Raw genomic sequence first — 22,317 nt, forward strand, 5'->3', positions numbered from 1 at the left:
TTACCTTGATCAATAGAAAATGCTGACAATCACAACACAGCACCACATAACCAAGTGTCATCAAGCAAAAATAGTCTTTATTCAAATTTCATGGAAACGGGGATCACTGTACTTTGCAAGACAGGGAAAAATAAAATAAAAAATTTAATATAAAACAAGGATATTGTCACAATACCAGAATATGGAACTATAGTTCTTTTCCCTATAGATTACTGCAAGTACTTCTATTTTTTTTTTTTCCTTTTGACTGTGCTATTCACGACTTTGTAAGTCCAAAAAATATGGAAAAAAAGTAGTATGAAACTTAAGACTTAGCATTTCCACTAAATGGCAGACATCAAAGGGCATCAATCGAGGGCAAAGTCTATTGAATCCATCATACCTACCTATCAGTCATCACTGCAATCCCACAAACCCACCAGGGCACAGTGCTCATTCCCTGGGCTCATTCCCTGCAAGGCTCTCCTTGGAAAACAGGGCAATTTGGGGGTTCAAGGAAGAGCTGCATGTAAAGAGAACCTTTCTATTGGATACAAAATGAGCAGAGCAGCCTCACACCAGAGAGTGCTGCAGGGAGAGAGCGCTGCAGTTAATGACAGACAGACCATCAAGGTTGTTAAAAATACACAGCATTGACAGGGTTTCTACTTCAATCACTTGGTTACAGCTACTAAACATGTACAAAAGACTTTTCCAACCATTCCAAGTGGTGTTGCAGCAAGGTTAGGATCTGGAGTGGGACCTTGACCGCGACTGGGAGTGTGACCGAGAGGCAGACCTAGACCTGGACTTGGACCGGGACCTTGGCTTTGAATCAGATTTAGACCTGGAACGAGAATCTGATTTGATATTTGGTTTGAACTTGGAAATGGACCTAGACCTGGAGCGGGACACTGCATCCTCCTCCTCGCCTTTTGCCTCTTTCTTGTCCGACTCGGATTTGAGCTGCTCCTTTTCTTTGGAGCCTGACCTGGACCGCTCGTGGCTGCCCTTTCTTCTCTTCTTGCTGCTGCCTTTGCTGTCTCGCTTGCTGCGCCTCTTGCTTTTCTCACTCTTGCTGTGGCTCCGGCTTCTACTTCTGCTGTCATCCCTGCTCCTTTTCCTACTTTTCCTTTTATCCTTGCTGTGGCTCCTGCTCCTACTCTCATCCCTGCTTTTGCTCCTGCTTCTACCCTTGCTAATGCTCTTCTCCCTGTCTTTGCTTCTACTCTTCTCCTTGCTTCTGCTCTTCATGCTCTCCTTCACCTCTCCCCTCTCCTTACTCCCACTCCTGCTCCTGCTCTTTTCTTTGCTGTGGCTCCTGCTCTTGGCTTTCTCATTGCTGTTATGGAGAATGCCCTCAGATTTATCCTTGCTTTTGTTTTGGGATTTCTCTGCACTCCTACTGCGGCTTCTACTTTTATCCTCTTTACTTGGAGTCCTGCTTTTCTCTTTCTGGCCTCTGCTACGGCTCTTGCTTCGACTACGGCTCTTGCTTCTGGAACGGGACACAGACCTGGAAGTGCAAAAGCAACAGACAGCTCTGCTTTAGTGTGGCAAGCGTTTGAGCAGAGTGTGCAGAGAATGGGAGGGAAAAGAAAAACAAGGTGTTCCTGATGCAAATTTAACGTGATACCTCTCACTGAAGTGGGAGCCCCCAGTTCTCCCAAGACAAAGACATACCTGGATCTGGATCTGCTCTTGGAGCGGCTGCTACTGGCACTGCGGCTCCTGCTCTTATGGGAGTGTCTGCTTCGAGAGCGAGACCTGCAACACAAGGAATCCCCTTCACGTTAGCACATGTCCATAGGGAGCTTGTGACCCCCGTGGGCAGAACCCCACAGGACTAAAGCACCTTTCAGCAGCCAAATGTTCAGAGTTACACAACACAGTTATAAACTCAGAGTGCCCTCTCCCCACCTTTCATTTCTGCTGCCATGTCTGGCTGTGAGCAAGGTGCTAATCTGGAAGAAAAGATGCCAGTTTATTTAAAGGATAAGGACTTCCCCAATCAAATTACAATTTGAATATGGTGAGACTGGCATAAAGCTTTGACTTCAGATTTTGATTTCATAAGCAAGTTCTTCTAGAAACAGTAAAGACTTGCCTGAGTTTTCTTGCAATAAGTTCTACCCCAGAATGGAAAGGGAAGTACGCTTGGTGCTGCTGAAGCAGCTCTTGGTCAGTCAAGGAAAGCAACAAATCTCTTAGAAACAGGGAACAGGTGGAGGTTTCTAAGCTGAGAAAGAACTGTTAGTCCTGTTGCTTGGAGCAGCACAGAGTGTTCAGAGCTGAAGTGCTAGAAGCACCTTCTGTTTCATTCCATGAGCATGGCTCCACCGGCCACGCAGCTGCTCCCACAAGGAACAAGGGCTGAGTTATCAGGGAAGAACAGTGACAGGTGTTCAGGGAGCAGGTCCACACATCCACCAAGGGAGACATCTCAGAACACAGCCCTCATTTGCCCTGGATATTAATACATGCTCAAAAAACTAGACCTGTTGAGAACTTTAAACATTTCCAGAGTGTTTTGGAACCCAAAAGTCTCAATCCACTTGATGTTCCTTAACTGCAGGCTGAGATACGTTACAGACATACCTTGAATGGCTTCGGCTTCTGGAGTAAGAGCGGCGCCGTCTCGATCCAGGTCTGTCTTCCATTAATCTTATCTTTCTGCCATTTACTTCTGTCCCATCCAGCTTTTCAAGGGCTCTTTTCATATCAGAATAGGATTTGAACTCAATCACACCTTCATTTTTCCTTCCTTTGTGTGCATCTGCATATGTCACTTCCCCTGCCTGACGCATATAATCCTAGGGGAAGAGGACAGAATCACCATTGCCTTGAATCCAGAACCAGGCTTCCAGCTGACCCTGCTCACTTCTGACACGATGCTCCCTGAGCATCTTCTATTCACAGGGATGTCAGCAAGCATTTGACCCAAACAGCATCTGTAGTGCCAAATAACACACTATGACTTCACAGAGTCGGTGTGATTAGAACCAGGTTGATAGCTTTGAGACAAATTGTAACTTAAGTCTCCCACTTCAAGTCTTAGATCAAATATGCTCTGGGCTCTTAAGTTTCAAATTACAGAAGCGATTAAAGAAGTAAAATGCTTGCTCTCCAAATCATGTTTTCAAAAATAATTAGGAAAGGTGATAAAGGTTGAATATGAAGAGGTGAGAAGCCCACGGAGAAGCAGACTTCCCTTCATCCTCCACCTTGTCAACATAGCTCATTCTGCTGGAAAAAGCCCCCACAGAACTCCAAGCTCAATTCCTTTTTCTACTTCATGCTTCCTGGCTTCTCCGTTTCAATTCCTAAATCCCTCTGTTTATCAGGAGTCTGTTCTGCCCTGGTTTGAGCAAGGCAGAACAGGGCCTTTGCCAGGCCAGGGCATCTTTCAGCCCCTGTGGAAATTGGCTGCAGCGGAAACAGGGCACAGAGATCTGGTTTGGTTTGTTTTCAACCCAGCTACTCCCATTTTAAGTATACTGAAATGAAAGCTATTCCCAAAAAAGCAGTAATGCATCCACTGGAGGATTAATCATGCCATGCTCTACTTAGGATTTTAATACCAGAAGCAAAGACAAGCTATTGATAGTGTGAAGCATTAACAACAAAGACACTGGAAGCATCTCCATACATACCTGAACTAGTGTAAAATTCACTTACAGACCAGTTTCTACTACGTCAAAGTTTGTTTAGAACAAATTTTACACACCCTTAAAAGAGAACCATAAGAGAAAGTGTTCCAGTAAGAACAAGTGGGTTTAACCACTGCTGCTTAGTTTGATAAGGAAGCACTAATCTTTTTGCACCCACTATTGAAATGCTGCTCCCTGAATCCATGATGTGGATAATCACAAGCCAACACACCACCTCCAGAGTACTCAGACCTACTGTGGGCTCCACAGTGTCACTCAACACCTCCACTATTGAGAATCACCCGCCACTCCTTTGGACTTCAAAACTAAGTTTTTGGCTAAGATTTTTCATGATTACTCATTCTGGAAGCATTCTTTCCCTGAAACTCTCCTTAAAACAGCTTTAGATGATGTGGAAATTCCTAACAGACACTTTGCAGTAACAATGCTGTTGTTTCAAACAGCTGTAGCACCTTACAAGTTGATGGGTTAAATCCAAACTGACAAGGGCAAACTCCCTAATCTCTAGTGAGTCCTACTCCTGGTGTGATTTGAGTCTGTTTTGACAGGGCTTAAGAGAAAATAAAACACACCTGTATGTGATGTTAGCTGGTGCTAAGGATAAAATTATTCTCCCACTGTCCAGTGCCACCAGTTCTGCAGGTGCAACTCCCAACCTCTCATGAATGGTTTCATATACGCAAACATACTCCTGTATGAAGGTGTGCGTTACTTCCAAAATCTACTCCCCATGGAGTCGCTCAGTTGGAGCAAAGCAGAGCTGCACATCGCTTTGCCTTGCTGAAGATGTCTTTTACCCTTTGTGCTCTGTAACAGAGAGAGGGTAAGGAAAGGGGCCCCATACCTTCAGATCCTGCCAACTGCAGCGGCTTGACAAATTTTCCACAATCAATCTGTATTCTGTACGGGTTGGGGGACCGTACTTATCTCTTCCGCTTCTTCTATAACCATATCCACCTTTAGGAGGTGACAAGCAGACAGCAGAGCTTCAGCCAGGGAAATGGAGCCTCGCTCTCCACCCTAACGACAACTGCTCTGCCCTGGGTGTTCCCAAAGACATCACAGATTGCCCCCTCAGGGCTAAATCCACCCCCCTTTATGTAACACCTTACAAAGACCCAAAGCATTAAAACAGTTTTACTACAAGCTCGTAATTAAACAAGGCACAGAACTACAATTACGCTAGAATTAACATGCAATTATATTTAATATTATTTTTAAAACAGTTTGAAAGAAGAAACTGAATAAAGCCAGTTGACTAATGTTACTTACATTGCTTAAAAGCTTTCTGAATATCTGACATGAATAAAGCTTTTCAGGCACCTAATTCAGATTAATCTCATCTGTCTCTACCCCTTGGGATCCTCATCACCCAGGTCTAATGGGAAAAGCTCGAGGTCGTCACATGGCTTCTTTTTTTTTGGACAGCCAAGGGCCACAAAGGTCAAAGAGCCACTCATGGAAAGGTACCCCAAGGTCAGCAAATGGAACAGGCAGTCAGCCTCAAAGGACTCTTTCAATTAAAACATTGAGGTCTTTGTTAAATTTATGTTAAACATCACATTGCAAATAAACCATTCAAATAGTTAAATGAAATGATAATAATAAAAACAGAACAAGAAACTGTGTTTATTAATGTATCAATTAAAAGAGTTTAATACAACAAATTAATAAATATTCAGATCACAATTACATTTACAGTTACAGAATGCTAGTCACAACTTTGCATTGCTTTCCTTTTATATTACTTTTATAAAAGAGTAAACCAATGTTTTATTTAAAATAAGCCATGGATACAAATGCACAAGTGCTTACTGCGTCCAGAACCGTAACTGCTGTCCCGGCGTGGGCCCCGGGCGTGCTCCACGATCACTCTCTCCCCACACAGATCTTTCCCATTCAGCTCATAAACAGCATCGTCGGCGTCTCGCAGATCATCGAACTCCACAAAGCCATACCTAGGGACAGAGAGGGAAAAGGGATCACTGGAAAGGAACGGAACCTGAGATATCTGTGCTCAAAAGCAACTCATGGGTTCCTGCAGGGCCCCGTGTATGCTGTCCTGCAGATGAGCCTCCTGAGCATACCTGAGGGTTCAAGGCTTTGAGCCTTGAAAAAAACCTGAAAAAATGAAAACCCTTCCAAAACCAGGGAGAGAAATAGGAAGGCATGAAAACACATCTGCTGATTTGTTGAATTGAACCTAAAGTCATTCTTCGTCAACAAAATGATAAATCATGCGAGAGTGTAATGTCTGAATTAATTTACGTTAGCAAGAGATTACTATTATGGCATACTCTTTGATGAAATCAAGGGTGTTATCTATCTTTTCAGGCAGAAGTTAAACCCCCTCAGCCCCCACTAAAAATGAGCACTACCCCACACACCAAATAAACAGAGAATCACAGAACTGTTCAGATTGGAAAAGCCCTCCAAGATCAGAGAGTCCGACCATGATCTTCGAGATGGCCTTCATCATCCCTGGAAGTGTCCAAGGCAAGCCTGGATGGGGCTTGGAGCACTCTGGGACAGCGGAAGGGGTACCTGCCCATGGCAGGGGGTGGAGGGGGATGGGCTTTAAGGTCCCCTCCCACCCAAACCACTTCTCTTTGGAAAGCAAACACTGATTTTTGAAGGGCGGTAGATGGAAGTTTGAAGCTTTGACCTGTGTTCCTCAATCCCCTGCAGAAGTCACATCCCTCTGTCCTGCAGGTGTTGTATTAGGATGAAGCCTTGAATTCTTCAGAGCTGCCCAGATTAATGCAGGCAGGTAAGTACCAGGAGTAGAACTGGTTTGGTTTTTTTTCTTAGAGGTATCACAAGCAGTTTTTAGTGTGTTCATAGAAGATAAAAAGCAGGCTGAAAAGTTCAATTTTCTGGTCACGTCATACATTCACTACACATACAGAGCTGTGACTGTCAGTGCAGCTCTGAGCAGGAAAGAGTGTGCAAACTAAGAGCACACCATTAAAAACTGCAATTTGAAATGGAGAATCCTGTATGACCCACATTTTCATTTCCCCATCCTTCCCTCAGGTAATAATTGCTTTAAGCCACTGAATTTCAAGCTCAAATTACAAGTAGTGGGCCCCAGCTAAGCTTTTAGAGCTCTGTGGTATCACTTTGCACTCCATTGTCTTGCTCCAGCATTCCAGTTTAGCTGCTGAAACACCCAGTGGAGGATCCACCAAGGAGAACCCCCAGATTTCCAGAAACAACTGCAAGAATCTTACCAGTCAAACACCATGCAGGAAGTCTGAATTGTTTCCTAAGCAGTACCAGAAATAAGCCATGGAGGAAGGCTCAGGAGAGCACAGCTCAGCCCAGGGCTTCCCAAGCACAGACACGAAACCTGATTGCTCAAGTTCCATTTTTGACAAAGAATTTAGTTTCAAAACTGTCAAAAGACTTCAGAATATAAAACTAAAAAAACCAAATAAATTGACTTAAAAGCAGAAAGACAAGTCTCTCTACCACATCAGCCACACAGCAACAGTTCCAAATCTGTTAAGAAAGTTTAGTTGGCTTCCCTTTCCCCCGCCTCCAACATGTATGAAGCAGAAATACTGAATTTGGGGCTTACTCAGCAACAGGAAAACTGCCCCCCCCCTCCATCCCCCCAACATTTCCAAGGATACACAGCAGGACTGGAAAACAGCAGCCTCAGGTATTTCAGCTAATCTTTAGCAACACCTGAGGCTGTGTGGGTTAAAACACTGACACATGAAAACTTGTTTGTTTTAATAATGGATTTTATTCATCTTATAAACCTGTTAAATGTCCATCTGCCAGCACAAGCAGCATTAAAACTTAATGAGCCTTTTTCACTTTAATAATCAAGGAGTAATTTGTAAAAGAAATTCCTCTTCTCCACTGTAATTAATAACTGCCTCTCCTGGCGATAGAATGATAAATCCATATTCCATTCAGCCTTTCTAAGGAAGGCTTCAAGCTGAGCTTCTTGGAAAAAGAAAAGGCACTCATGAGGCTTTGGGTGTTGGGGAAAACCCCACCAAAAATGGTTATTTGCTTTTTCTTCAAAAATCCACACTTGAATGTCTTGGCCAAGCCCTGGTGGAGCAGGATCCAACCCTTGGAGATGCAGTGAGGGCTCAGCTGCTGGAACAGTACAGGTAAGAACAGACAGGTATGGCAGGATTGGGGTGTTTGTGGGGGGCAGAACACATCCCAGACAGCCTGGGGGCTCTGGGAGCAGCTCTGCCCCCATACCCAACACAATGGGGTTCTTTCTGGGGAGGTGTTATCCTGGAGTGCAGCCTGGCTCACCCTTGAGTGCTTGCCCTGGGGTGCAGAGGGGCCTGGGGGGGCCCGCAGGGTGACACCCCCTCTCTGCAGAAGGCAGGGCAGAAGACAGATGAGCTAGTCCTGAGAAGTGAAATGGGACTCAGCTGTCCTACCCCTCAGTTGTCGAAGAAACCCAGGCGTCCTGCCTTCCAAAAAGGAGAAGCCCACCCATCTGAGCCCTCCCCAGAGGGGGAGCCCAGGTGTCCTGCACCCACTCGAAAAAAAGGGGAACTCAACTGTCCAGCCTCCCTCACCCCCCACCCAAAGGAGAGTCCAGGCATCCGCATCCCCCCAACAGAGCCCCAGCCATCCTGCACCCCCAAAAAAGGCCCAGAGGTCATGTCCCCCCTTGACAAGAAAGGGAACCCAGACATCCTGCTCCCCACCCCAAAAGGGAACCCGAGCATCCTGCTTCCCCAAGGGGAGATCCCAGGCAACCTGTCACCCTCCCCAGAGTGGGGAACCCGGGCCTCCGCCCAAAAAAGGGGGAACCAACGCATCCTGTCCCCCTCCAGTAGGGACCCAGACGTCCTGAACCCTTCCCCACAAAAAAAAAAAAAAAAAAGAAAAAAGGAGAAACCCAAACGTTCCGTCCTTCCCACAAAAAGGAACCAAACAGACTGCGCTCTCCCAATAAAAGCCCAGCCATCCTCTCCCCCGCAGGAAGGGCGGACCCAGCCGCCCTGTCCCTCCTCCAGGGGAAGTTCAAGCATCCTGCCCACCCCTCAAAAAAGAGAACCCAACATGCCGCCCCAGAGGGGACCAGGCTTCACGTCCCCCACCAAAGGCGAGCCCAAGCTTCCTGCCCCTCTCACCCCACCCAAAGGTGGCGACCCGGCCGTCCTGCCCCCACCACTGCCCAGAGCGCCCCGGCGGCCTCTTCCCCCTCGGCCCCTCCAAGAGCCTCAGGCGCCCGGGCCCTTCCCTCGCGGCAGCCGGGCCCGCGCTCACCCGTTCTTGAGATCCACCTCGAGGATCTTGCCGTAGCCCTTGAAGAAGCGCTCCACGTCGCGCTCCCGGGCCTGGTAGCTGAGGCGGCCGATGTAGACCCGCGGCATCGCGGGGCCGGGGCTGAGCCCGCGGGGCGTGAGGGGCCCGGGGGCCGCGCGGCCGCCTGACGTCACGGCGGCGCGCGAGCAGCGACCCTAGGCAACGTCACCGCGGGCCACGCCCCTCGTGCGGACCGGCTCTTAAAGAGGCCATGGCGCCGGGCGGGCCCCACCGCCCCGGAGGCGGGGGTCCCGTTCCCCATGGAGAGGATGGCTCGATCCCCCTTCCCCACGTGCGGGGCGCTCCCGCGTGTCTGATGTGCAGGGCAGTGAGGAATCCCCCTTCCCACGGGCCAGGGGGCTTGTGGGGTCCCCCTCTCCCCGTACACCGGGTGTATTGGGGTCTGCCTTCCCATGGGGATCCCGTTCCTCATGGAGAGCATGGATCGATGCCCCCTTTCCCACGTGCAGGGCGCTAATGACCGTGCCGAGGTGCTTATGGGGTCCTCTCTTTGGCAGGGGCCTGAGGACTGCCCCACTCCCAAAATGATGGATCCAGATGGGACCCCCAAGGCATGCAGGGATGGAGGTCCCCCATCCTCACACTTGGGGTGCCCAGGCGTCCCCGCCATGGCATTCCACATCCGTGACCAGATTTGGCTTTTCCTCACTCCCTCTGGTGAGCAACAACATCCATCTTGCTGAACTCTAAATGTCAGTTGTAGGAGCAGCAGCGGCGGCGTGCCCGAGGCACGGGCAGACACAGCTCCTGGGGGGCAGCGCCGGGCCTCCCCACGCAAACGGCCCCGCAGGCACAGCCCCGCCGGGCCCGCAGGCCGCTCCTGCCGCGGTCGCGGCTGCTCGGCCCCTCGCCCCCTCCTGCCCGCACGCTTGCACGGCCCACGCTCCGCTCTGGGCAGCCAAACCCAGGGGCTGCGCAGGGACCGGGGGTGAGCCGCCCTCGCCCTCCCGGCCGTGGTTTGGGATGGCCACGCTGGGGCCAGGGCCGGTGGCCAGCCACACTCCGGCCCACGGCCACTGCCCCACCTGCAAGGCCAACGCTGCCGGACCTCGGCACAGCTGGACTGGGAGGAGCAGGGACCACAGGGAGCTGGTGGGGTCATAGAGCAGAAGAGCAGCAGTAGAAGAGCAGCACAGGAGGAAGCAAGAACACATTGCTGGTTTTTCTCAATAATAAATCTTTTCACATTGCTCTGCAGTGTCACAGTCACTGTCCCGCACCCGGCCTAGAGGGCCTTCAGGGACACTGAGGGTCTGGCTCCAGCCCTTGCAGTGCCCTTGGCCAAACCCAGCCAGGTGTGACCCAGGGCTCCTCCAGGAGCTGCAGCAGCGCCTAGGGCCACTCCAACCACAGCACCCCTCCTCATTTGGGGCAGTCCATGCCCCTTCCTCCTCCTACTCAGAGCTGGCGCAGAGGCAGCAGGGCTGCAGGGAGATGACTTGGGCTTCCCTGCCCATCCCACATTCCATCGGTGACAACTACAGCCCTGCCAACTCCAAAAGCACATCTGAGGAGGAACTGCTGCTCTTTTCACACCCTGAGCGAGCCATCGTTTGGAATCCCAAACTCCCCCCCAGCCACAGAGAGATGCAGCCTCCCTCCTACAGCACTTCCACACAAAGCTGTGGAGGCTTTTAAAGCTTTCAGCGGGCACCCAAAATGTGAAAAACAAAGGGAAAAAAATTCAATGGATCTGGAGGGTCTTTTCCCCCCTCAAGTCTGTGGACAAACATGTGGAACAGGACGGGGCTCCAGGAGCTGCAGGTCAGAGGAGAAGGATCTGCTTGGAGGACGCGAAGGGCTTCATGGAGGTCTCCAGTGCTGCCCTGTAGTCCTGAAGCGGGACCTCGGTGCAGGCGGGCGCCGTGAGCTGGCCCCTGCGGATGAGCTGGCACAGGGCATCCATCATCACAGCCACGCTCTCCTGGTCTGCATGGGAAGGAGGGAGCTCTCACTGTGCCATGCAGGGCCATCCACCACTCCTGGGAACACCTGCCTGAGGCCATACGGGGTCCTTGGGTGTGACATGCCCCAGCTCAGGCATTGGGGATGAGGGGAGAGCCCTTGGCATGGTCCCTGCCTGAGGCCAGCACCAGTGTCCCAGCACCCTGGTGATGCCTTAAGTTTTAGCTTTCGTATTTTCCTGCATTAGTGTGTAACTCTGAACTTCATATGAAGTGTCAGCAAGTTCTCCTCACAGTTCAGTCGTACAGAACAATCCTTTTCCAGCCCCAGAACCAAGGACACCGCTGCAGCTTCAGGCCCAAAAAGTGCAAACAGCAGCGAACTGAGGAGAGCAAACTGGGAGGATGGGACTGCAATTGGACAATTAACCCCAAAATGGAAATGGACCAAAACTTATAGAAGTGTGAAAACTCGTGACCCACCGTCCATCCTGGGTGTACCCTCGGCCGGGCTCTTGTACTGCCCAAGGTGGATGTGAGGATGGTGCTGGGTGGGGTTTGTCCCTACTCCCATGCCCAGCAGGGGACAGACCCTCAGCACCGCCAGCTCAGGCCCCTCAGTCCCCCCCAGCTCAGGCCCCTCAGCCCCCCCAGCTCAGGCCCCTCAGCCCCCGGCTCACCCTGCGCATGGTCCTTCCGCCACTGCGTCATCCAGAACCCGCGGAGCCGCACGTCCCGGAAGATGAAAGCACTCTGTGGAATGTGTGATACCTGTGTGTCCTCCTGGTACCCAGCAACACTGCTATGTCCTCTTGTGCGTCCAGTGACTCCCATGTCCCCTCACACAGGCAGTGACACGCGTGTGTCCCCTCCCAGTGTGACAATGGTGGAAAGTGGCAGTAAGGCCCCTTGTTAGAGCTCTCATTTGTGAGCCAGGGATGTGGAGAGGTGACTCTAAGGTGTGGAATCAGGGCAGGTTTGACGCTCAGCATCTGCAGGACCTTTTTGCCCCCTGGAATTTTTCGGCAGCCCAAACCCTCCATATAAAAAGTCAAGAGCCCAGCAGTGGAATGCAGCTTGTCCTGTGATGGACCCCACCAGGCAAATTAAAAAGGCCGGAGCGTCTCAATCTTCACCTGGGGAGAGCCAGGTGCTCACAGTACTGAGGGGATGGGGACATGCAGTGGAGCACAGGAGACTAAGGAGGGACATCCCCAGTACTTACCACAGGCACCATCACAGGCTGCTTTGCCATCCCCCCATAGGTGACCATGGTCCCCTTGGGCCTGGAGTAGGAAAGGGGTATTGGGTTAGGTGGTCCCAAAAGTGTAGCTCTGAGTTGCCACCTCTTCCTCTGCCGTCCCCAAACCCCCTGGGGCTGCCCTTGCACCCAGGGCTCCCCAGTTTCCCCTTAGATCCCACTTTCCACGCTCTCCTCTTGCTTCCATGCACCACTAGCTGAATTTGCAGCTCAGCAGACCAATTACACCTGGCCAGGACCTGGGAGACCTTCACAACTGGACCCCAACTACCCCCAGCAGCGTGAGACTTCAAATCACTTGTCATTACCCAAAACCACTTTTCCATTCATCTTCCCTCTCCAAAAGTTCAACAGACTCCAGAGCAGGACCCTCTATTGCCAGTTTCTGTCCCCAAGCTTGTGCACAAGCCACCACCCAGCCAAACTTACTGCAGATGCCGCAGCATCTCCGTGGTGCTTTTGCCTCCAACGCAGTTCAGGGCGAGCCGGGGCCTCGGGATGCTCTGTAAGGGTTTATGACAAAGGTTCCCAAATTTTATGGCTTCTTTAGGAGATGGGACCATGGTTCTTGATAAAGAATCTGCATTAACCTCAACATTTACCTGAGGGCTGCTGAGAGTAGTAGAGCTAAAATCCTTTAGAATCAAGGAACAGCTGGGGTTGGAAGGGACTCATTCCAATCCCTTGCCATGTGCAGAAGACACCTTCAGCTAGAACAGGCTGCTTCAAGCCCAATTTGACTGGAACCAAAATCTGTGATCCTTCCCTTGTGGCAGCAGCAAAATCCCTCCACTACTAGGGTTAAATCCTGATCTAGAGAGAAATTTGTCCTTCCCACTATCCCTGTATTTCTCCACAGCGCTTAACAGCAACAACAGCCATGGATCATCTCTCAGTGGGATCAGCATTGAGGTACCTTAAATATATCTTTCATCTCTGGCTTTCTCAGCATCTCCTCTGTGATGACATGATCAGCGCCCAGGGCCATCAGCCTCTCCACCAGTTTCGGGAGATCAGGTCTGCGAAGGGAAAAAGGAGACAAAAATGAGGACTAGGTGAGCCAGGAAGCAGAGTTCCCCCTTCTCCTTCTTTCTGCTCTGGCATTGCAAGGGGACAACAGGGAAGAGGCTGGAGAACAACTTAGAGGAGGAAACAGGAGAAAATTCTGGGCTGGATGGGCAGGATGAGCAGATCCAGCTCTCAAACTTGCTCCTCCCCAGAGGACCCACCTGTCCCTCACCACATTGATGGTCTTGATGCCAGAGGCCCTGGCGATCTGGATGACGGCCTGGCCCACCCCGCTGTTGGCGGCGTTCTGGATGACGGAGTCACCTGGATGTGAACAGACCCAGATTCCCACTGCAGAGGCAGCCGGGAAATCCGTGTGGAATTGCTCCCTCATGGCGGGGCCATACCAGACACCAGGCTCTCAAAGTCAGCCAGCAGACGGAATGCCGTGCAGGGGTTGACGCTCAGAGTGGCAGCACAGAGCACCGGGATGTCACTGGGCACCTTCAGCAGCATCTCCTCAGGGAACACTCCCCACGTCCGCCAGGTCCCTGGGAACGGCCACAGCAGGGGGGAAAGCAAAGGAAAACCATCAGCTCACATTGTAGCCTTGGGGCTGGCAGCATCATGTGATGGGAACCAGCTACACCCTGGAGAGAGAACTGTGGAATGGCTTCCCATATGGGTAGAGTCAAAATGCTCCAAGAGGCAAGGAATGGATTCCTCGCTGACTGCCAAGATTTATCACCCAGCAAAGCCTAATCATTTCCCAGAGGGATAATGGGACTGGGGCTCCCTGGGTATGTGTGCAGAGATAATGGAAATACTCTCCATCCTATGGATGAACCCATATATCCCAAGCCAATTTAGTCAGCTTTACGCCCTCTACGCTTGTATCCATTTTAACCCTCTATCATCTATTTACAGTGGTTTTATGCTTAAAAGTACTCCATTTGGCTCTTAACTCTATCGTTTTCTCATTTAGCAAAAAGTCTTTTAAGAGGAAATAGGCAAAGAACAAGCTGTGACACTAAACCACAACTAGGAAATATCAGGTCATTGGCATTTTGGAGAAGCATGGGAGACATTTGTTGGGAAATAAATTCCCACACTTTCCCAGCAGAGCATTATTAAAGAGAAAACTACAGTGAGAGGCCACCGTGACCTTGCCTGTGTGAAATGTTTTATCCCAGGTCTTTAGGGAAGCTCTAAGCTGATGGTACAAAACGTGGTTGTTTCCAGAGAAACACAGATTACTGCAATGCTTTATAATAGCACAGACATCCCATAAAGGGTCTATGCTACAGAAAAAAAGAAAATTGCTAAATTTCAGTTTGGCATAAGGAATGGCATTGCCACTGCTCCTATTTCAGGTGTTCTAGGGTAAGTCCTGGGCACAGAAGCCCCTTCCCTGGGGAGCCCCATCCTTCTTGAGAACCTTCCTGTGTCTGTGGAGGATGAGCAGCATCACTTGCTGGGGCTGGGCAGCAGGAACTGAGCTTGCTTTTAAAAAATACATTAAAAATAAAATAAAAATAAATTAATCAATTTAAAAGAAAAGCAGGTGGTGAAAACAAACCAAGACATAAACAGGTAAGAAATAACCCATCAATGACCCCAACTGTCTCATTATGATTGGTCTCACATGGCATTAAATGAGTTCCAACTCCTGCTTCCCTCACCCAGCATTCCCTAATGGAGTTTTGTTCCCCATTTTGAGTCCCATCCCATCAGGTGTAATTGCTGTAAGTGCAGGGGCTCATGGTTCTACCCACACCCTGCAAAGATGGTGCTTTGGAGAGCTGTGCTTTTGCTCGGGAACCCCCAAAATCCCCACAGCAGCTCACACAGGAGCTGACCACGGGTTTGCTCTCTGAGCAAGCCTGGGCACCCCCCATGGGCTCCAGCACCCACAAAATCCCCTGGGAAGATGCTTTGTAAGGGGAGGGGGGGTGAGCAAGGATCCAGCAGTGCTGAGGATGAACTCACCGAGTCCGGCGTCCGCGGGGATGACCCGGTCCCCTGGTTTCAGAGCCGTCACACGGCGCCCAACCTCCAGCACCTCCCCAACACCTTCGTTCCCCCCCACGGCCGGCAGCGGTGATAAGAGGGGGTAGGTCCCTGTAGGGAAGCTGGAGGTGAGCTGGAGACCCCCTCATACCCCAAAATCCCCGCGCCATCTCTGAACTCTCCGAGACAGGAGTTGGGTTTGAAGATCCTCGTGGGTCCCTTCCAACTCGGAGCATCCTGCAAGAACTAATGTGCAAAGTATTAATCCAACACACTACCTTGGATCATGTTGATGTCAGCGGGATTGATGGGGGCTGCCAACATCTTGACGTGGACATCACAGTCCCCCAGCTTTGGCACTTCCAGATCCTTCAGTCTGAGCAAGGAGACACAAAGGAAAAGGGCATTAACACCAGTTTGCTGATGTCTTTTGTGCTGTGGCTGAAGCTGGAGGGTGCCTCTATCACCTACGCACCTCACCTGAATTAACAGCACCCTATGCCCCATCCCATCAAAACAATCAGATTTCTGTTAAACAGGAGGACAGATTTTTGGAGGAGGCTGCTAAAAGCCAACTGCCCAAACAATCCCATGTCACCAAGCCCAGTGATGCTCACTAAACTTAACAAACTCAGCAGTTGTGTAAAAAAGCTGCGGTTTTGGCTGGGGATTTTACGGCTCATCCTGCCCCGCTCAAGCATTACGGGAACCTGGGGTATTTCTGGAAATCTGTGAAAAAGGAGAAGTCACAAAGCACAAAGCAAGACCAGTCTTGCACAAGCAATGGGGTGGTAACAGCAAATCTCAGGAAGTAGCAGTGGTGACAAGCACCATTGCACAACTAAATGATCATTTGGAAAAGCAACAGTCCTTCTCTAAAAAAACAAGGGGTTGGTGTCTGGATGCACCTGGATAATGTATCAGCATGAACTGAGCTGGTTCAAGAGGGGCAGCAAGAGCTCAAAGTCTCCTCCCTTGAAAAAAAAAAAAAGCCTAAACTCCACTAAAGTACAACTTTTTCCTTTCCAGGATATTTGATGCTGAGCATCAGCGGTTGTCCCAAAAAATGCTTGGGATGCCGCTTTGGTCCCTAAATTGGGATCTCAAAGGGAAGAGCCATCAATGCGATGCAACCCAGGGTGAAGTTGGGGCAGAGCAATGCTGAGGCTCGGACCTCCCTGTCATACTCCAAATTAAGCAAGAATGGGCTTTTTGAGAAAAACACGAGATTTAAGGCAAATCGACAGAGCAGCAGCAGGAGGGTGGGGGATATGGAGGCATCACCCCCAGCATCCACCTGTGAGACCATGGCACCAGGAAAACACTGTGGCATCCCAGGGTCCTCCAGTCCCCCTGCGTGTTCGGAGGTCCTACAGGGAGCTGCAACCCATCCCCACCCTCTACACCTGGGGTGGGCAAGTCCTGATCCTCCTGCACTGCACCCTCAAAGCAGCCCTGCAGCACCCCAAAACCTCGCCGGCACCCTTACTCCTCTCTGCATCCCTGCAGCCCCACTCCAGATCTCCGCCCAGCTGTGCCCGCCCCGCTCCCAGCCTTGGCCCTACGCCTGCACCCCCTCCCTGCAATGCCCCCCCACATTCCCACCCACCCCACTCCTGCAGCCCCCCGCAATGCACCCCCGTGATCCCCCCTTACTCCACGACGGCTGCGGCCTCCCCGTGCCGCTCATAGAGCAGCCCGAGCGGAGGGGTCCCCGCCCTGGCCGATCGTGCCCGCACCGCGGGGGTCCGAGCCAGGGAGGTCAGCGCTTGGGGGCTCCGAGCCAGGGTCAGCGCTTGGAGGGTCCGAGCCAGGGTCAGCGCTTGGGGGCTCCGAGCCAGGGAGGTCAGCGCTTGGGGGGTCCGAGCCAGGGTCAGCGCTTGGGGGGTCCGAGCCAGGGTCAGCGCCTGGCGGGTCCGAGCCAGGGTCAGCGCTTGGGGGCTCCGAGCCAGGGTCAGCGCTTGGGGGCTCCGAGCCAGGGTCAGCGCCTGGCGGGTCCGAGCCAGGGTCAGCGCTTGGGGGGTCCGAGCCAGGGTCGTCAGCGCTTGGGGGGTCCGAGCCAGGGAGGTCAGCGCTTGGGGGCTCCGAGCCAGGGTCGTCAGCGCTTGGGGGGTCCCCGCCCCGCGCAGCACCCGCGCTGCCGCTCGCTGCATTCGCCGCCGCTCGGCTCGACTCGCCGCCGCTCGGCTCGGCTCGGCACTTCTCGACTCCGCTCGCCGGCTGAGCCCGGCGCTGCCTCGGTGACGCTCGGCTTGGCCCCGCCCCCGGCCGGCCCCGCCCCCGGGCCTTAAGGCGGCCCTGCCGCTCGTGCCCCGCGCGGGCGGGGCCTCGCCGGGGCCGCCCCGCGCCCTGCCCGGGCCCGCTGCCCGCCGGTTCGTCCCCGAAACGCTCCAAAGTTAAAGTTAGTAACTGTGTAACGCTCCAGAGTTGGTAACTGGGTCCGCGTATGCGCAGCCAGGCTCCCTGTGCGACGGGCGTCGGTGATGGGCACAGGAGCATCTCGGTCCCCGCGGTCACTGGATCATGGAATCATTTAGATTGGAAAATACCTCCGGGATCGTCGTCGTGAGACACCCCTGGATCGCTGGCAGTGCCCAAGCCAGGCTGGACGGGGCTTGGAGCAGCCTGGGACAGTGGAAGGTGTCCCTGCCGCGGCAGGGGTGGAATGGGATGAGCTTTAAGATCTCTTCCCACCCAAACCATTCCATGGCTCTGTGATTTTGGGGGAGAAAAGTCCCTTTTCTCTGCTTTATTACCCGGTGCCTTGCAGTTGGCCTGTCTGGGATAGACACGCTCCCAGCAGGGAGAGCTGCAGGGAAGTGTTCACCAGATGATTGTTTAAAACAACTGATGGCTGACACAAGTGGTGAGAAAAAAATTCCCGATAGTAATTTAATTCAATGTTTTGTATAATTATCTTGAAGGAAAGGTCTCATTTAGTCTTCCAGTTAAAACTGACTAGATCAGAGAGAGAAAAGAGAAGCAGAGCCTCCTGCCTTCCCGATAGACCTGTCACAGAGAATTGCTTTGCAAAGGATTGATATCTAAAGGAGGAGTTGCTTGGTTCAGCCCCACAGATTCCTCCTGGATCCTCACAGGTTGTCCCAAGACTGTCCCCATTCCGGTGATCCAGCACAGACAGACACTGGTGGGTACTAAAACAAGGCCAGGTGCTCAGGGCAGGATCTTTTCTGTCTCAGGTGACCCAGCCCTAAGGCTGTCACGATCCTAAATAGAAGATTTAGTCAAGCTGCTTGATAGTTCACATAATTTTTTTTAACAAAAAAGGAAAACAACATATTTTTTGGGGTGTGAATTCAGATTCAAGATGAAGGAAAAGTTCAGGTTTGGAGAAAACTCTCTTCCAAAGTGCTGGTGAGAGGTTTTCTGCCTTTTCCAGGGTACGATTTACTTTTGGAGGGGCCTTGGAGGGCTCACGGGTGTTCCCACCAGAGCCTCTGTGACAGCACAGGGGAGAGAGAAAAAAAGAACTTTTCTCACCGACTTCTTCACTTTATAAGGAGCCTTGAGGTCACTTGTAGGTGGATGTAAAAGTCTCCCATGTGATGGCACTGCAAGGACAGCAGAGCCAGAGGACAAAACAGCCTTTTCCCACCTGGTTGGTTTGGGCACATCCAGGTCCTGGCAGCACCTCCACCTCCAGGCAGGAAGGGGCCTCCCCAGCTGCCTCCAGCATGGCTGGACATTTCAATAATTTAATCATTTTAATCTAATCACAGCAGTAAAACAATGGGATTTTAATAACATCAAAACCTACAGCTTTCCAAGGACACCAGGAATGCCTCAGATATTTTGTGTTTGGGGGGGATGCTCGAGCAATCCATGGTGGAGAATGCTGGACGTGTCTGCATTCATCTGCCCCGCATGGCAAAGGGTTAATCACTAATTACAGAAGCCAAATGAGAGGCCTCTCCATCCTCTTGCAAATGTGTGCACCCGCAAATCAGAGCTGGCAGACGATTTATGATTATTTTGTTAATGTTTCTCCTGTAACAAGCACAATTTCCGGGTGATTAATGACTACTTCATATCCTGGAATTGCACTTTTTTTATAGGAGTGTTGCATGAAAATCCACTTTGCAGTTGAGGGTTTAGGAGTGAGTGGGCAGAGGAGGAAGAGGAGATGATTCCCCAGCACCTGGCAGGGGGAATGTGTGCTGTCCTCTGCTCCCCTCTGCTTTAACCCCTCTTATTGTTAATGAGCTCTGATTTATCATCATATCATGATTTATACAGCCATCGATTAATTGGAGTTGTTCACACTTGGGCACGGCTGGAAAGCAAAAGTGCTGACGATAAGTTGGATTTGTTCCTGCAGGCGTGAGGGGATGCAGGGTGGGAACAAGCACCTTTGTGACACCAGGGTGGCATTTGCTGGGATTTCATCCCTAAATCCCGTTGAGGACAGAGATTTTATCTCCTGGTTTAGCAGGAGCTGAGTCCAGCAGGTTCAGCGTGACCCCAGGAGCCTCGTGTGGACTGTGCTGCCTCCAGCTCTCCCAGTGCTTAATTAAGTTAATATAGAATTATTAATTAACTGCTTACAAGACTGACACCCCTTTTAATTAAAGGGAATAATAATTTATTGCCTTTTTCCCTTTTTTGGTGGAAAAATGGAAGGTGTGTCTGCTTTGTTTAGGAAAAAATAAGAAAGCTGAGGCTGGAGAGATTTCTGGGAAGGGTTTCTGAGGGGGGATTTTGATGTTGCATCTCCGTGGTGGTTCCAGGGCAGCTGGATGTGGTCCAAGCCCTGCTGAATCCCCTGGACATCAGGTCAGGAGGCTGGGCTGGGATGTCAGGGCTGGGATGCACCAAAAGGACAAGGCTCGTGAAACAAGCTGCAAAATATCTTCCTTGTCCAGGCAGAGAAGGGGATGCTCAGAATCCCCCGTGGGGGAAGGCGGCGGAGGGGCTGCTCCAGCCCTCGAGCACTTAACTCCTGTATCCCCAGACCCTTCTCCCTCTTCCTAATCACTGCAGCCACCATCCTGCTCCTGTGTCCATTGCAGGCTCCTGGGGCCAGTCCCTCCTCACCTCCTGCATTTTGTAATGCTGAAGAACAGCTCAGCTCAGCTGGTTATTTTCCCATTTGGAGCCTCATTCCCCCAAACCCAGCACCACTGGCAGGGCCCCATTGCTCTGACATCAATCACTTTTTATTAGACATGCCTGAATCTTTGAATGGAAAACACACTATCCTTAAAGATCTGCTTTACATAATCCTTGGTTTATCCCTGAATCCCTCATTTAACATCTCTGATGGAGCTGGACAATCCCATAAACTATTGAATTCTTCATCTCAAAACGTGTGCCTGATGGCTCCCAGCTCCACGTGGGGATGAGGGCAGTGGGATGGGATGTCCACAGAGGTTTTGGTTTTTTAAGCACACTGATGGCTGTTTCTTGCCTCTCTGATTTTTTTATTAATCCCCCTTTAAGTTGTTTTATTGTCAGATAATTAAGAAAAAATGTCTAGGAAGAAACATGATGTTCGGTGGCAAATGGAGAATTGATGAGTTCTGATCCTCTGCCAAGGAGATGAACACGGAGGATTCAGCTCCAGCCATAAATAAGGAAGGAGAGGGAGATGCTGAGAGGATCCAGCTGTGCTGGGACATTGTCCTTGCTTGCTCCTCGCTTTTCCCATCACGGCTTTTTCCCGTGCCGCCAATATTCAGGTTGTGCAGTGGAGCTGGTCCATCCCTAGACTTTCAGGAATCATCCTGTTCAGGCATTTTTCCAGCTTGAGACAGTGCAGGAACTGGTCTTGGGGTTGGTGTTTGGGAGGTGACTCAGAACTGAGGTGTGATGTCCACAGGGCATCATCCAGCTGGATGAGGAAGAGCACAGCCAGGGTGGGGAGGGGAGATGCTGCATTTAGGGAGATGCTTCTTTTGGGCCCCATGTTGTCACAATGGCACCCAGAGGCATCACCCCAAGTGATTTGGCAGGGAAGATCTCTTGGAACAGCTTGAAAAGTTGCCTAGGTGAAGAAAGGCACCACATTGGTGTCTTTTATCCTTTTTTAACTGCATTTTAACTTCTCATTTTCCTTCTGTTGTCTGTAGACCTGAAATTTCCCCATCATTGCAGGAAATTGTTAGCATGAACAATTATCTGGGAAAAGAACTGATGGATGTCTGGGTTCTGTCCATTCCTGAACCAGTTGGTTTTGTTTGTTCCCATGAAATGCCTGATGAATTCTTTTTGTCACAAACTGCCGAGCACATCCTTTCCCCAACGGGGTTTGGAAAGGCAGCAAAGCAGAGCTGCTGATGCTCAGAGGAGGGCAGAGGAGAGCTGACACTTCCCCTGTACCTAAAACTGAACAAAATAAAGCCAAACAAGATATAAAACCAAATTTAAAATGATAATAAATAAATGTTGGATGTGATACTGTTCCCTCCTTTCCTTGCTGTTGGATTTTAAAAGGAGCTGGTTGCACAGCCAGCTCTGTGCTCAGGCTCCAGCCTGTCAGCACTGAGACATGATTATGGGAAATTTGAGCAATAGCCAAACCTCAGGTCTGAAAATAAATGACATTTGTGATTTTGGATGTGATCAGAGACACAAAATGCCTCAGCTGATTTACATCCCCCCTCAAGAAAACCTCCATCCTGAGGCAATACCGAAGGAGCGGCACAAAGAGCTTTGGTGTAGAACTGCTTGGGTTCAATGCCTTGGTTTTGGTTGGTTTTTAATCAAGGTCATTTTTCTTGTGAGGTTTAGGGATGGGCAAATCCATGCAGCTGGAATGGCAGCTGGGCTGGGTGAAGTGCTGAGCAAATGGACAGATGGATGGTGCATGATACTGTGGTATATTTTGGGGTTAAAAGCAGCCTGCAAAAATTCGAGGAGCATTTATGATGCTCCCAGACAGCTCCAAAAGCAGGGAAGGGACTGGAATGGACACTTGTGTCCCCAGTAATGTGATTTTTAACTGTTTATGTGACAATTCCAGAGTAGGGCCCACAAGGTAATGCAGAGCTATTCCTGCATTTCCACCCCATACTCACAGAGGTCTTTCCAGGAATGAAAAAAAAGAGACAAAAATGATCTGAAGGGAGATAAATAAGCCCACAACAAGGTGACATGGAGGAAACATTTGGGCTTTTCCTGCACAGGTGGCCAGGAAGCAGCTGTGGCT

At 50.8% G+C, this 22,317-nt stretch overlaps 2 protein-coding genes across 2 annotated transcripts; both read right to left on the reverse strand.

The window, feature by feature from the left end:
* Positions 1–55: 55 nt before the first annotated feature.
* Positions 56–9,099, reverse strand: SRSF4 (serine and arginine rich splicing factor 4). The gene is made up of 6 exons (XM_038160692.1): positions 8,907–9,099; positions 5,466–5,608; positions 4,495–4,607; positions 2,578–2,792; positions 1,663–1,746; positions 56–1,495 (listed from the first exon to the last, which is right to left on the reverse strand). Exons 1-6 carry the CDS (start codon positions 9,011–9,013, stop codon positions 724–726), a joined length of 1,434 nt encoding a protein of 477 aa, XP_038016620.1. The 5' UTR covers positions 9,014–9,099; the 3' UTR covers positions 56–723.
* A 1,009-nt stretch (positions 9,100–10,108) lies between these two features.
* On the reverse strand, positions 10,109–17,091 carry MECR (mitochondrial trans-2-enoyl-CoA reductase). The gene is made up of 10 exons (XM_038161126.1): positions 16,806–17,091; positions 15,428–15,525; positions 15,129–15,260; positions 13,547–13,690; positions 13,361–13,463; positions 13,048–13,150; positions 12,561–12,634; positions 12,096–12,156; positions 11,551–11,623; positions 10,109–10,895 (listed from the first exon to the last, which is right to left on the reverse strand). The coding sequence occupies exons 2-10, from the start codon at positions 15,471–15,473 to the stop codon at positions 10,732–10,734; spliced, it is 900 nt and encodes a 299-aa protein (XP_038017054.1). The 5' UTR covers positions 15,474–15,525; positions 16,806–17,091; the 3' UTR covers positions 10,109–10,731.
* Between the last annotated feature and the right edge of the window lie 5,226 nt (positions 17,092–22,317).

This window comes from Motacilla alba, chromosome 23 (assembly GCF_015832195.1).
Source record: "Motacilla alba alba isolate MOTALB_02 chromosome 23, Motacilla_alba_V1.0_pri, whole genome shotgun sequence".
Taxonomy (NCBI): Eukaryota; Metazoa; Chordata; class Aves; order Passeriformes; family Motacillidae; genus Motacilla; species Motacilla alba.